This window comes from Mesoplodon bidens (genome assembly GCF_964165515.1).
Source record: "Mesoplodon bidens genome assembly, chromosome: 3".
Lineage (NCBI taxonomy): Eukaryota > Metazoa > Chordata > Mammalia > Artiodactyla > Ziphiidae > Mesoplodon > Mesoplodon bidens.
Window position 1 is genome coordinate 74407908 of NC_138178.1, and position 16416 is coordinate 74424323.

Sequence of the window (16416 nt, forward strand, 5' to 3'; positions counted from 1 at the left end):
GAGACTCCCGGCTTATAGATGAAGGTAAAGTTAGCTCTCCCTACTTTACCTCCTGAAAATCATGCCAAATAATAAAAGGAACATGGAAAGGTGATGCAAATTCCTCCTTCAACAGAATTAGACAGGTAGAAAGAAAGGGAAATACAAGATATTGAAATTTCTTATCTTCCTTAGTGAATAGATACTTGAAGATGATGTACTAAAAAACAAAGGTGTAAACATTATTTAGTATTATGGACGTAAATCATCAACAGAACTAAAACAAATGTAGGATGTAAGGAAGGGGGCTTTTACTCTATATTTTAAATATTTTATACCATCAGACTGTTTATATCAGTATCACATGTAGTAGTAGTAACAATAATAATAATAAATATTCCCAATTACATGGACTATCCAGAAGGATTCTGTGACAAAGATGCTGCACCCAGAAAAAATGTATCTTTCATCACCTTCACTACCCTGAAGTAAGATATTTAAAACACAAATTTAAATAGTAAAATACTTTAAAATACTATTGGGTTTAGCAGAACCACAGGTCTACCTACATGAGCACCATGATCATAATACCAAAAAATAATAAATTAATATATTAAAATTGTATTTCCCATTATTTCAAATAACTTAAAATTATGTTCATTCTTGTCTTTTTAAAAAAATTTGAATAAGCAGACTCACAGTTCCACAAGGTTTGGAAGCTTCTGAGCAAGGTTTTCTGGCTGAAAATTAAAAACTCAGAATTAAATTTTATTTTTGAAAAATGTATAAACATTTCTAAGTAGCTTAAACACAAAGTACTACCTTTTGAAGGGCTGTAAATTTTCAGAAAATGTGAAAATAATAAATCAGCAGGTCTGGGTTTATACTTCCATAGACCATACTACAATTTAAATTTATACATTTGAACAGAAACCAGATCTCATACTCCACAATCATGGAAGAAATGAAAATGTTTTTAACAGACACAGACAGAGGGAATAACACTATGTGACGTCGGAGCCAGAGATTGGAGTGATGCAGCTGCAAAGTCAAGGAACACCGCTGGCAACCTCCAGAAGCTCGGAGAAAGGAACAGATTCTTCCTCAGAGCCACTAGAAGAAACCAACCCAGCCAACACCTTGATTTTGAACTTCTGCCCTCCAGAACTGTGAGACAATCAATTTCTGTTATTTTAAGTCACATAGCCTGTGTAATTTGTTATAGCAGCCCTAAGAAAATAACACCTATCCCCCGCCAAACCAAAATCCCAAATTGCTCCTCAGAAGGAAGAAACTAAAATCCCAGGGGGCCGACATGAAGACCTAACTAAACTCAGGATAAAAAGAGTAAGCTGGAGCTCAGGTGGTCTAAGGGAGTGTCACATCTGGCCCAAGTTCTAAGTTCGGAGTAGGAGTGTGATGTGGCAGGGATAGGAAACTGGCCATTGGGAGGAGAGGAAGGGAGATGGGTCTATGTCTCTTATACAGAGTCATAGCTCTGGAAGGACTGGCTATTCCATGAAAAGAATCCTAGAAAAATTCCACTCGTAGACTGAAAGCAGACTTCTCTCTGCTGGAGGCCCTGGGTAGAAGGAAAAGCCTCCTGTAAGTAACAGAAAGTCAGCCTGCATCTCTCACACATGCACATGCACACAGATACACATAAACACAAGGACAGGAGTTGTTAAAGCTAAAGGAGCACACTGAGTCAGGAGTAATTTTTTTTTTATTCTACATTAAAACATACTGTAGAGTTAAGCTAAATATCAGTAACAAAGAATCAGGAATGACTTTTTAAAAGAAATTATGTCTAACCTGAGGCTTGAAAGACAAATATAAATTATCAGAGGTTGCCATGGAGCGGGGAGGAGGAAAGTTCTGGTTAGCTTTGTAGGCACATGAAGCAACATATGAAAAGACAAAAAGAGAGAGAGGTATGTTTGGGAAATCAAAAATATAAATTTTTCCACTGTAACTCCCCAACAGTACTCATGACAAAATCTTGTATTTTCAAACACCTGTTATAAAAACAATTGTGTCAACAGAAAAACAAAAGTTTGGGGGACTATAAAGTTTTAGATTTGTAACAAATAATTTTTCTGACAGAAACTTATAAACAGTGATTATCATGAGGAAAAGGACCAGTGTTGCTATTCTCCATCTACTTTTTTATCATCTGAATCTTTAACAATGAGCATGTATGTCTTTTAAATTAAAAAAATTTAAATTTAAATTTAAAATGTAGTATTTAAATTGCTACATAATTGAGTAACCAATCATATGATATACAATTTAGGTTCTAAACACTCAATAAGAGAAATGCCATTAGTTTGGTATTTCTGGGCCATCGGGTATGAAGGTATATGATTTTGCAGAGAGTACCAAGGAACAGATCACTAAGGCCTTATATTTTATATTGAGGGAAAACTATTTTTAAAAATCTTGAACACAATGGAAATCCACTAGTTTATTTTAATCAAGGAAATAAAACTATTAATTTCATATAGGTATATTGATGTATTTAAATACTTAGCAACAGTATCCCAAGCTACTTACATATATAATATCCTCGCCCTTTTACAATAACCAAATAGCACTGAATATGAATACTGTTTATAAAGTCAATGAAACATTTATTGAGTTCCCACTTTTGATAAAACCACATTTTGTTTTCAAATGCTGAATGCTGTGATTCCCTTTCCCCCATGTTTTGACATCAATATCTGCAATGAGGTCCTTCATGAATGGTCTTTCCTTGAATGTTGCTCTTGGATCTGTCCAAGTCCCCAAAATGTTTCTTCTAGTACTGGTGTCTCGCCTAGTAAGAGGAATATACACTTCCACTTATGGGCATACTTACAAAGCATTCCAGGCAAACTAAAGCACTCTGTGGGTGGTGGAGGGGAGGTAAGAGGCTTAATAGTTGTTCCTCTAAAAAGGAAAGGCTTGTCCAGAAAAGAAGTGGTATTAGACCCTGATCTAGTTTGATCTGCTACAATATCAGTATCATATCTGGCTAACTAAAGGACCCATGGTCATTCTTTCCAGAGGCCTACTTGTCTCCATCAGACAGTATCACAATTTTTCCGTGACAAACTAGTTACCTCTTTGAGCTATTTAGCTACACACACAATTAAGCACTGAATAATGTTCCTGCTGCCATTAGTGCATCACTATGTCTTTATTAGTAAGTACCCTGTGTTTTAATTTAAAAATAAGCACACCAACCTTGAGAAAATTGTAGTTCATTAGAATACTGGGTTTTAAAAAAACCCAAAAGCCTGGTAAATAATCAGCCTGCTGCAAAGGCTGTGGCTGACACCTACTGGTGTTCTATAATACATTCTCTGCTTTCTAGTGGCACATTTTAGCAATGTAACTGAATAATATAAGAGAAATATTACACATTTTAATTTTTCTATTTCCATAGTTTATGAAAAGTGGGTAAGAGACTGGACAACTATATGTTAGCATCAACATTTTTGTTACTCTGTGGGTAACTAAGCTCTAATGCTGGATTACAGATGCCACACAAACTAGTTTACCTTGATCTATAGGATTTAGCCTATTAAGTTTTAAAATGTTTTTAAATTTTAAAATCCTGATAGACAAAAGTAATAACCTTAGGGCTTCCCTGGTGGTGCAGTGGTTGAGAGTCCGCCTGCCAGTGCAGGGGACACGGGTTCGTGCCCCGGTCTGGGAAGATCCCACGTGCCGCGGAGCGGCTGGGCCTGTGAGCCGTGGCCGCTGAGCCTACACGTTCGGAGCCTGTGCTCCGCAATGGTAGAGGCCACAACAGTGAGAGGCCCGCGTACCGCAAAAAAAAAAAAAAAAAAAAAAAAGTAATAACCTTAAAGTCCCTTGCAAAACTGTTATTACTAATATTTCCTTCTTTTTCACAATTTTGACATACAAAAGTTTTAATAAACAACATGTACCCAAATTCCTTGAGTATGAATACTTCCTACTAAACTACTTAAAAATTGTTTTATAAATTAAGCCAAAATTCTCTTCATTAAATCTCATACTATCACTTAACTGAACAATTTTTTCTTTACAAATAATGTAAAGGTAAACTTCAGCAAGCACAGTTAGTATAAAATTTACCTCAAATTTTGAATCAATGACGCTTTACCATGTCCTTTTACGGAAAACTTTCAACCCCCTTAAATGGGAATGTTTTAAAATTGTGTATCTTGGAACAAATATTTCAAATATGTTGCAAACACATGTTCAACCCTGTTCTCTTGTAGTGACTGTGCACTACTTACTTTCTTTTCTTCTCCTTCTGGGCAGCTGGTAGGATTACACTTCTCTCTTCAAGCTCGACGTGGCTAAGTGACTTGCTTCAGTCAACGGAATTATGTCAAAGTAGAGGCCTTAGAGAGCTTGAGAATGAAAGGTCCACAGTGACCTTTATCAGCTTCCATCCCTGAGTAAAGATACCATGAACCAAAGTCCCCAAGAGATCTGAGAGAGTAATGCAGCATGAATGAGAAATCAGTGTGCTGTTACAAACCACTAGGACTCAGGGTTCTGCAAAACCTGCTCCATCCAGCCTCTAACAACACATTTCAAAGAAGTCATGAATTAAGTGCATAGTTTTTACAGCAGTTCTAAAAAGTAGAATAAAGTCAGAATTCTACCTCACACCATATAAAAAAGTTAACTAAAAATTAACTAAAAACGGATCAATGACTTATATCTAAGAGCTAAAACCATAAAACTCATAGAAGAAAACATGGGTAAATCTTCACGATCATGGATTTGGCAATGGATTCACAGATATGAAACCAAAAGCAGGAACAACAATAGAAAAAATGGATAAACTGGAATTCATCAAAATTTAAAATTTTTGTGCATAAAAGGACATTTCAAGAAAGTGAAAAGGCAACATATAGGAGAAAATATCTGCAAATCATATATCCAATAGGGGTCTAGCATTCAGAATATATAAAGAACACAAAAAACAAACAACCCAATTGAAAACAGGCAAAGGCTTTGAAAAGACATTCTTTAAAGAAGATATGCAAATGGTCAAAAAGCACATGAAAAGACACCCAAATTCATTAGCATTAGGGAAATGCAAATCAAAACCACGATGAGGTACCACTTCAAAACCACTAGGATAGCCATAATTTGTTAAAAATATAAAATAACAACTATTGACAAGGATGTGGAGAAATTGGAACCCTTGTACATTGCTGGCAGTGATGTAAAGTGGTTCAGTCACCGTGGAAAACAGTTTGGCTGTTCCTCAAAAAGTTAAACATAGGGGCTTCCCTGGTGGCGCAGTGGTTGAGAGTCCGCCTGCCGATGCAGGGGACACGGGTTCGTGCCCCTATCCCGGAAGATCCCACATGCCGCGCAGCGGCTGGGCCCGCGAGCCATGGCCGTGGAGCCTGTGTGTCCGGAGCCTGTGCTCCGCAACGGGAGAGGCCACAGCAGTGAGAGGCCCGCGTACAGCAAAAAAAAAAAAAAAAAAAAAAAAAAAAAAAAAAAAAAAGTTAAACATAGAATTGCCATAAGACTCCATAATTCCACTCCTATATATATACCCAAAATAATTAAAAACAGGTACTTAAACATGTACATGTACACCCATGCTCGTAGCAGCACTGTTCATAATAACCATAAGGTGGGAACAGCCCAAATGTCCATCAATGGATTAACAGATAAACAAATTATAGTATACTCATACAGTGGAATCTAATTAAGTCATAAGAAGGAATGAAGGAATGATACATGCTACCACTTGGATGAACCCTGAGAACATTTTACTAAGTGAAAAGAAACCCTACACAAAAGGTGACATATTGAATGATCCCATTTATATGAAATATCCAAAATAGATAAATCCAGAGAGATAGAACACAGATTGCTGGTTGCAGGGCTGGGGTGTGGAGGGGAGTGGGGAGTAACTGCTTAATGGATAAGGGGTTTTCCTTTGGAGTCATGGATATGTTTGGAGCTAGAAAGAGGTGGTGGTTGTGCAACACTGTGAATATACTAAATGTCACTTAATTTTGCACTTTAAAATGGTTAATTTTACATTATGTCAATTTCACCTCAATAAATTATTTTTAATTTTAATAAAGTTAATAAAGTTTTGGTACTGAAGGCAAAAAGTACTTCATTCAAAATCCACCACAACATACTCAACAAGCTTTCTAGTTGGATTAATAATTTGGTGTCACTGCTTCTGGGCAAGCATACAGCAAGGGTTAAATACCATGTGGCTATATGAGAACAACTAAAGGTAAACCTCTTTTACTACCAGGAATATTATTTCATTCCTCCTCCAGTATTTCTCCCTCTTTTATATATGCTATAGAGCAGGATCTGTCAGCAGGAAAGTCAGAAGCTCTGGCAGGCTAAGGGGAACAGAGAGAAATGAGCAGCACCACCTTTCCTTGTCCACAATAGCAGAAAGGCCCTCCACAGTCCTACTCACCATTTGCTCCCCAATGTCCCTTACCATTTACCCTCTTATCTATTGGCTCACTTCCCATTAACTACTCATTTTCCTCTTTTAAAATTTCTCTCCAAATAAACATTAAGCAGACCAAAAAAGCATGAGCCTGTCTTAAACACTTGTCATATTTCCTTGGTGTTTCCAGGAGACAGAAAAACACAGCAGATTCTCAATATCTGCATCTACCATCATCAAAATCTCTGACGGTTAAATTCCTTTCTTCTGAAACGAGTGACACAAAGGAATGTTATTAACTATGGTTTTCATTTGAATTATCCTAGAAAGCCTGACGCACATTTTGGGAGGAGAGGGATGAGGGGAGGTGCTAGGGAGAGGGAGAAGGGGCAATAAGAAATGTGCTTAAGAGCATTAACAGCTCACTAACCCCTCCTAACAAGGGCTGTGCAATCACTGTTAGGTCAAGGACCACTAGAAGTTACCACTGACATCCTGTTTCCCAGCAAAAATGTAATGACTACACTGGGCAAATAATAAGTAATCTAGTCATAAGCAATACAAAAAGATAATCCCAAACATGTCAGTGTTTTATGGGAAAATGCAAATTTTGATTATTTGGATATGAAAGCATAGCATCTTTAGGGTTTTTTGTTTATTTTCATGGTTCTAAAAGAAAAACAATGAAAAACCATGGCAAATACCCAAATTTCTTGGAATGCATCCATCAAAATAATCACAGATATTTTATGTCCCAAGTTCATTAAAACAAAAATTTCATTGGAAATTCATTGAATACAAGCATTACAAATATAAAAATAAAGCCATTTCAAAAGGGAAGGAAAGGGGGGGAAACTGAGGAAGGGAAAATTTTTCAAAATGTGGACAAGTTCTTTTGTTTCTAAAGTTGTCTTTGAGGTGTCTAAAAAGAATTCTGGGAAAGTTTTTCTTTGCAATTCTGTAGCATTAACACACTGGCAGTTTGACTTTCAGGATAAAAATGAGTTGCTACTACCAATTTTAAGGTATTCTTTTTTTTTTTTCAGTCACGCACACCACTGGTCCGACAGAATTTCTACAATGATGGAAATATTCTCTAGCTACATGACCAATATAGTGGCCACTAGCCACATGTGGCCATTAAGCACTTAAAATGTAGTTATTGTGACTATGGAATTGAATTTTCAGTATCATTTTGTATATCAATAATTTAAACATTAGTACCACACATAACTAGTAGCTATCATGTTAGTGCAAAATTTATATCATTACACTCACTACCAATTTTTCACTTAAAATCAGCTCTTTTAGATATAAAACATAAAAGAACTACTTAACTGCATGAATGATAAAATTTTTAGATTATTTTTCTTCGAAATGATGAAATATTTGTGTGACATTTACAGAGGCTAAAATTATCACCTTAAAAAAAAAATAAATAAATGTTAAGTATCTGCAAAACTGCAAGTGTTTCATTGCCAAAAATGTAAAACAAACTTCAAGACATATTTTTTACTTAGCAAAAACTCTTACAGAAAATACACTCAAAATTAAAAAGACTGTACATCTGATACATTTACAAAACTGAACTATGTACGGTCGGTCCTCTATGTGTGCAGGTTCCACATCCTCTGATTCAACTAACCACAGATCAAAAATATTCAGGGGAAAAAAATTCCAGGAAGTTCCAAAAAGCAAAACTTGAATTTGCTACACCAGCAACTATTACATAACATTTACATTGTATTCACAACTACTGATATAGCATTTACATTGTATTAGGTATTATAAGCAATCTAGAGGTGATTTTAAAGTATATAGGAGGATACGCATAGGTTATATGCAAATACCAAGACATTTTATGTAAGGGACTTGAGCATCCTCTGATTTTGGTATCGGAGGGGGTACTGGAACCAATCCCCCGCAGATATCAAGGGATGACTGTATCCGAATATTTTTCAAAAGAAAACAAACATTAAAAATTACTTAAATTCTTTGTAAAGTATTGGGACTTCCCTGGTGGTCCAGTGGTTAAGAATCCGCCTTCCAATGCAGAGGACGTGGGTTCGATCCCTGGTAGGGGAACTAAGATCCCACATGCCACAAGGCAACTAAGCCCGCATGCCGCAACTACTGAGCCCATGCGCTCTAGAGCCCGCACGCCACAACTACAGAGCTAGCGTGCCCCAACTACTGAGCCCGTGCACTCTGGAGCCTACACGCCACAACTAGAGAGAAGCCCACACACCTCAACTAGAGAAGCCTGCACACCGCAATGAAAAGATCCCGCATGCCACAATGAAGATCCCGGGTGCCACAACTAAGACCCAACATAGCCAAATAAATAAATATTTTTAAAATTTTTTCTGTGAAGTGTTAATATTAAAAATATCTGTTTAAAAAGGAAAGGTATATAGATATCATAAACAAGGGTTGAAGATTAGATCATCATTTGCCCCTACCTACTTTCTATTTTTTATTTTTTAAAAAACCTATTTAATATGCATTCAGTAAGTATGATTTTATAAATGGAATTTTCAAAGCAACAAAAATAGACACAAAAAAAGAATACTAAACACTTTTTCCATAGGGCCAGATCAACCATTTAAAAATATACCTACCCTTTATAATTCTATATGCTTAAAACATAATTGTTTGTTTTAGGAGGGAACAGTGTTCCAAGCTCAATGTATGATATTTTAAGCACTTTACATACATTTTATCTATTTATCTATCTATCTAGAGAGGGAGAGGGAGAGACAGAGACTGATTCGATGGGGCTAACATTTAAAAATTGGTATCTCACTCAGTGCACAGGTACCTCATTTTTAGTACAGTGAATGCTTGAAAATGAATTTAAACTGGTGGAAACATATACAAAGTAATGGCTTCTGAGTCTTCTGCTTGCACACAGAATCCCTCAAGTGGACAAGGATATGGTCTAGTGTTAGATAAAGATCTGTATCCCTGCCCCCTCCTTCTAAACCCTCCCTCCTAATTCCCCAGGCAAAAACTACAAATCACGAAGAGTGGGTTAAATCATGTTCCCCATATTTCTTTAAGAAAGTATAGAATGATGCATGTTGTAGAAGTATTTCTATCAAAACAGCTAGACTCACAGTAAAACTCACAGGTAAACTTCAAAGAGGTAACTAGGAAAACTCACCTAACATGGAACACCTCATTGCTCCACAGTGGCTAAATGTGGTTAAATTTTAACTACATGGTGCTAGGCTAGAAACAGGTCATCAATAAATACCTGCAGAATTAAAAAAGCAAGACTGACTGGACTACAAGTTAGAAGACCTGCTTTTTGCTCTAACTGGCCATAAAAATGACTTTAGACCCATCTATTAACCTCTTCTAAGCTTACCTCAAGAAAGAAAAACTGCCTAAATCATCTATAAAGTTCCATACAGCTTTGAAATTCTATGATTCAACAGAATAAATTATAGGTCAGACATTCATTTTCCAAGCTATTTCAAATAGTTTGTTAAGTATTTGACAAGGAGCTACTGTCAACCAACCAGTAACAATGAGGAAAAGTTACTTAAATCTGAAAATTCAGTAGGAAGAACAGCTTTGATTTATGACAAAACCCCCAGTTTTCAGGCACAGGTATATTACTGAGATGGGGTACACTTGTAATGAATGTTTTGCAGAACTATAAGCATTAAAACATAAACAGAGCATCAGAATGCTTTACCATTTGACATAAGTCGTTTCCACACATTCAATTTAAGAAATAACTAAGATGTTTTTATACAGAGCTAACTCAAGAACAGAGTATTCACAGTGATTATGGAGGCCCTACACCCTAGCAGCAGTGGAAGCTGCAGGGGTCCGACAGATTAGGGAAAAACAAGAAGCCCTTGTGCTGGAATTCAAAATGAACCAATCAAACAGAAACAAAACCATTCCCTCTCCCTACTTCTCCTGGCACACTTGATTGCATGGTGCTCTTTTTTTTTTTTTTTTACCATCTCTTTAACTTATTGTTTTTCCCTTCAGGGTGTTCTGATGTTCATTTGATCCAGATCCTACACCTACCAAATTCAAAGTGGGCAGAGCGTGTAGCTGTGTGACTTCTCAGTCATCAACCCCTTTCACCCTCAACCCAGCCACCAGTTGCAAGAAGCATAAATGCAGGCATCACCATCATTGTAAATCAAAACGTTTAGACTCACTGATTAATAAAATTTGTGAGCTGGATAAGATCTTAGTGGCACTAAATTCCAACAATCTTATTTTGATTTTTAATTATAAAAATCATATACTGAAAAGAATATAAACCAAACTTAGTAGTAGGAACTTTCCCTTTTACAATAAACACTTAAATGTAAGGCTCTGTTTATTCTAGCTCCCACCCCCCTTCTTGTGCCCTCCCCTCTTCCACAGCTATAATCACTATTGTTTGATGTATTCTTTTTTTATGCCTTAGTTTATTTGTCTATAAAGTAGGAATAATAGTGCCTACCTCATAGGACTGTCTTGCAGATTAATTAGATCAATACATATAAATCACTTAAAACAGTGTTTGGCACTTAGTAAAGACTCAAACGATGGTAGCTGCTACCAGATTTCAACCAACCCCATATTGATGAACACTTAGGGTTTCACAATTTTTCATCATATACAGTGTTGTGATGAGTACCCTTGTCCACTTGACTATTTTTTCTGTTGGGTAAATTCCTGCAAGTGAAAATGCTGGTTCAAACATATGCACATGTAAAATTCTGCTAGATATGGTCCAACCACCCACCAAAAGTAATGAGTCAATTTCCATTCCTTCCAATAGTGTATGAGAGCATCTTCTCCCCATTGTCTTCAACATAGGGCACTGATAATCTTCAACACCAGGTATTAAATCTTTTCTAATTACTAGGTAAGGATGATCAATGTTTTATCACTTCTGTTGAAAGTTAAACATTTTTTTGTTTTGACTATCTGTATTCTTTTATGATTTGCCTGTTTATATTTGACGGGGGGAGGTCAGGAAAATTTTCTCCTGGGTCAATAGGAAAGAAATAACATCCTCATCCCCCACCTCATCCCCCCACCCCAATTCAGGATTGTGATGGACATACCTCTTCTTCCCTTGAATCTCAGAAGGATATCATTTTTAAGTTCTCTCCTGTTACATAGATTAACTGCTTAATCAGGATCCATCTACTCTTATTGCTCTTAGCCATAAGCCAAACTCCCTTCTTTCACTAAAATTTAGATGCCTCTTTCTTATCCATTCATATTTATAAATAAAATTGTCAACAGGTGAGATGAGAGCTCCAGCAGTATTGGGGGAGGTCACTCTTCCACATCCCCAGGAAGGCCTGCTGCCTACTACACTCATTAAGAGAAGCTGGCAGATCCATTAAGTGATTTTGCTTCCAAGTTGAGTTTTTTTCTTTTCCCCTCCAAGTCGCTTGTGGCCTTTTATTTTATAAATGAAGGAACTGAGATCCAAAGAGGTTAAGCACATAGGATCTTGGTCTATTACTTCCTAGTACTAAGTTGTGCTACCAAACAAGGAAACACTCTCTTGCTGGAGCTGCAGAACTCAAATGCTTCCACTGCTAATTCCTGCTTCCATGTTTCATTCCTTCTTTAACTCTTACAAAGACCCCAGCTACTTGCAGGGAGGGGGTGTGGGGATTAGGGTGCAAGGGGACAAGGTAGGCTCTACCTCAGCCCCCTCCAGCCTGCACACTCATATCCTGTCATCATCTGAAATTTCTCCATGACTGATGTCTCTCTCCACAACTGATGTCTCTCTCCACAACTACAATATCCCATCCTCCCAGATGGCTTACTCAATCATGCCCAGTAGAGTAAGTCTTCAACATCAATGGATCCTTTGGACCCTCTCCATTTTCCCTATTCACTCACTCCTTTCTTTCTTTGCCTCCAATCCACCTCAGACTCCATGTCCCATCATTTTAATCACTCTTGCCAAAATCCTAAACCTCCTTAGTCCCTCTATACCTGGCAGAAACCTAAGCCTGCATAAATGCAACATCCCAACTTCTTCATACCCCAGACATCTGAGAACTGCAGGAGAAAACTCCCTAAACAAGCAGATGGTTCCACCATACGCCTAGCCATCAACTGCTTGCTGAACGATTCTACCACCAGTGATTCTACTACCTTTCTCTAACCAAACTGCTGTGACTCTTCGCAACAATAATTTCAAACCTGCACTCTCCACAAATCTTCACTCCCTAAGCAGCTGGCCTTGCCTGGTAGTCACCAGACAAGAACTCTCTCCCCCACAATCTGAATCTTCCTTTGCACCTATCCTTCCTTTCTCTTGTTAAAGGCGGAAGGGATACTATTTCTAAAGTCCTTCCCTCCAATTGTGCTCTGGAGCCCATCCTTTCCTACCTTCTTAGGAATCTTGAACTTTTAATTGTTCCTTATTTCTGAATCTTCAACTCCTCTCTAATGGAGATTTCCCATCAGCATTTATACAAGCTCAACTCTTTCCTCTTAGAAAAGAGAAGAGGGGTGAAGAGGAAAGAAAAAAGGAGAAAGAAGAAAAAATTCTCCTTTTTTGTCAAGACCCCTCCAGCTATGACCGCTTTTCCACATCAAAACCAAACCTGAAGACCCATCTACCTTGTTATCTAATTTTTCATCTCCTTCTCACCAATTAATCCCTCAAACTTGCATTCTACTCTCCAGAGCTTCTAACATAATCACCATCATAGTCACCATCACTTTGTCACTAAAGTCTTTGGACAAATATTGATCCTAATCTTCTGCCACTGAATCTCAGATCATATTTTTTTCTTCAGCTTGGGATGTCAAGAAACAAAAATTCCATGAGAGTAAGAATTTGTTCCGTGATGTATCTATGTCAGTGCCTCGTAGAGTACTGGATACACAGAAAGTACTCAATAAATACATGCTGAATGAATGAATGATAGTTTTCCTCCCACGCTCCTGACAAAGTCATTCTTCAGGGTCAATGCAAATAGCACCTTCCTTAAAAAATCTTTTACAATCCTGCTACACAGAATTAGATTATGTGTCCTACAAACGTTAGACAGTAGCCAGGCACTGGGGATACAGAATTTAAGACAGAGTCCCTGCCCTCAAAGACTCTCAGTCTGGAACTGTTATACCTGTACTATAGATCTTATGCTCTTCTACTTTATATTCATTTATTTATTCATTCAACAACTATGTGGATGCCTATCAAATACAGAACCTGTATCTCCTATTCTCTTATTAACTTTAAACTACCACAAAGATCAGAGACTTAATAATTCTTGAACTGCATTTAAAATAATTATAGAAAAATTCTTTAAATCATTTTCTAAGATAAATGTTAGGAACCAAAATCATAATGTTTCCTAACTACTTCTTATTCACCTATTAATTATATAACTGGATTCTTATATAAATTGACTCATTATATTTTAAAGTTTTAAGACTTTTCAGTTATACAAATAAGTGGAAATACTGTATAATGAAATACTGCTAAAAAGTACTTTAAAATATAAAATGTTCCTACCCTTTGACCCAGCAATCCTACTTTTGAGACCTGATCCTAAATACAAGGATGTATATATATTTCTTGGCCTAGAATTTAGTGGAATGAGAATGAAGTGAAGAGAGAAATCTGCAGAGAAATATGTAGAGTATGATTCCCTTTTGTTGTTTAAAAAGAGAAAAAAATACAGAGTACATAATTACATAAACACAAGCAAAGGAGTGGAAGGACACAACCAAACTATTAACACTGGTTATTCCAAAGCACAGAATTGGAGGAATAGAAAGAGAAACTACTACTTTCCATATATTTCTTATGTTGGTTGCTATAAGGGCACATATTTTTATATGTAAAATATGAAGTTTATTCTTTTGTATACAAAAAAGGCTTTTCCCTGTGCTTTATTTTTAATATGGGCACTCCCCAAGTTCTAAGCATCTGACATACAATCATCCTACAAATATAAACCATAGTGCAATACTGAGCAGCTTGAAGGGAAAAAGGAAGGACAGAAGTCGGGCATTAGTGACTCCTCACCAAGAGGCTTCATATGAAGAGGGGAGAAGGGGAATGCTGAGGAGAAGACATTTAAACACAATAAAACAATGTTAATAAGAAATAATAAAACAATGTGGAAATGGAAATGATTGGCAGGTTCCCAAGCTTCTCTAAAAAAAACAAAAACAAAAAGGCCAATTAACTCATAATGTGTCTGAGATAGTATATGCTTCCATTAATGTGTTTTTTTCCTTTGGAGTATTGCAGTTTAAGTCAAATTTTACATACTAAATCTCTATTATTTCTATAGGAAATATACTTTATCAATAACACCAGCAAACATTATAAAAGCCTGCCGTCACTAGTTTGGAGCACTCAAGGGCAAGTACTGTTTCATCAGCTTTGAAAACCTGTGCAGTATGCCATTCTCAGACTATGCTGGATATAAGTAAGCTGTCCTATACTCAGTATAGTCACGGAATGGTATGGTTGCTACCATTCCCACCATCCCAATATCTGTATGGCACTTCACAGTTTAAAAAGCTCTTTGATACAAAGGAATCAAATGTTCCAGCTAAGAGAAAGCATTAAAATAAAATATATACACCTGCCATTAAAAACATATGCAACAATTTAATCTTCAGTGACTAAAAAGGTGGCAAAGCATGAACTTGAAATGTATGCTTGGGAGCCATTATATCAGTTAAAATTGTATAGTAGATACTTAAATATTTTCATAAATAGAAAACTGTAGCCAAGAAACGGCCACAAAAACAAAAGTTTGTTGTAACATTTATAAGCAAAGGTCAATTTCTTCTACCCGTGGACTATAACTGATGGTTGAGAAGTAATCCACTCACAACCTTTTCTTTGTACATCAACAACAAACATGAGAAAATGTGGGCTGTAATCCTTGACAAATTATTTCTTACACCACTTCTCCAAAGGGCGGAAAAACACTAGGTAAATACGGTTTCACTTCATGCAATGATGATCTCGCAAAAAGGGTTAATATAACTATATACAGATTGTTAAAGTTTGAAAAATGGAAAATCTAATTAAAAAAAATCTAATTAGGCATGCAAAATAATATATACACAAATATGTCAAACACTAAAAATGAAAGATATACTTGCACTTACTTTCAGACACAACAAAGATAAACAAATTTTATAATGCTTTCTACACATTGTAGGTATTTTGCAGATTAACTATAACTTTTCCAGAAGAATACTCCATATATATGAAGCCAGTAAGGCATATTTTCAGATACTCAGATACTTTCAGAGAAGGGAATGAAAAATGGGTCTGTTCACAAAGAAACAAGAATTCATGAATCATCTAAAGAGAAAAAGAACTAGAATTCAAAGTATAAGATTTAAATGAGGTTCAGTGATAATCAGAAAAGGCCACATAAAGCAAAATCCATTTAAAACAGAGACCAAATATCATGATAAACAGTGGGAATAAAAAGTTTGACAGGTACGCTCTCTTGAAAAATATTTTAGTTTTTTTAATCTCATAGGTAATAAAATTTAGGTTATAATGATAACTATGTGCTTATTCTTAGAACATAAAAAGAGTGAACCAAATGTTGGCTTTTGTGGCAAAAATTTTTCCAACAAATTGGATGACAGCCCAATTCAAAGTCATCTGATTTTCACAGTGCAATCATAAAGAAGGTTTTTTGGTTTTGGGGTTTTTTCAAAACACTCAAAGGCTACATCAAGCCTCCTAATTCCTGTCTTAATATTTTAATCTTCAAATCATTCCCTTTTTAAATACGTCTAAATCAAAGTCATCCTTGTTGGTCTTTCTCTTCTTTACTTTTTAACTGGTCTGTTGGGTACTGTAACATCCATAAATCATCTAAGAATCTTAACACACAAAGAAAGCACAGGCCCAGAGAGATGCACAGGCTAAGTGAAGAGGGATTTCTGAATAGGGACTAATTTTTTTTTTAATTTTATTGGAGTATAGTTGATTTACAATGTTGTGTTAGTTTCAGGTGTAT

General features: G+C 36.3%; 1 protein-coding gene across 2 annotated transcripts in view; it reads right to left on the reverse strand.

The window, feature by feature from the left end:
- The window catches only part of LRRC28 (leucine rich repeat containing 28), a 198006-nt gene that overhangs the window by 177203 nt on the left and 4387 nt on the right, over positions 1-16416 (reverse strand). For both annotated transcript variants that reach the window (XM_081228563.1, XM_081228562.1), the window contains one exon: positions 679-719. In XM_081228563.1, the coding sequence (XP_081084689.1) occupies positions 679-719 (41 nt within the window). The remainder of the gene's footprint in view (positions 1-678; positions 720-16416) is intronic.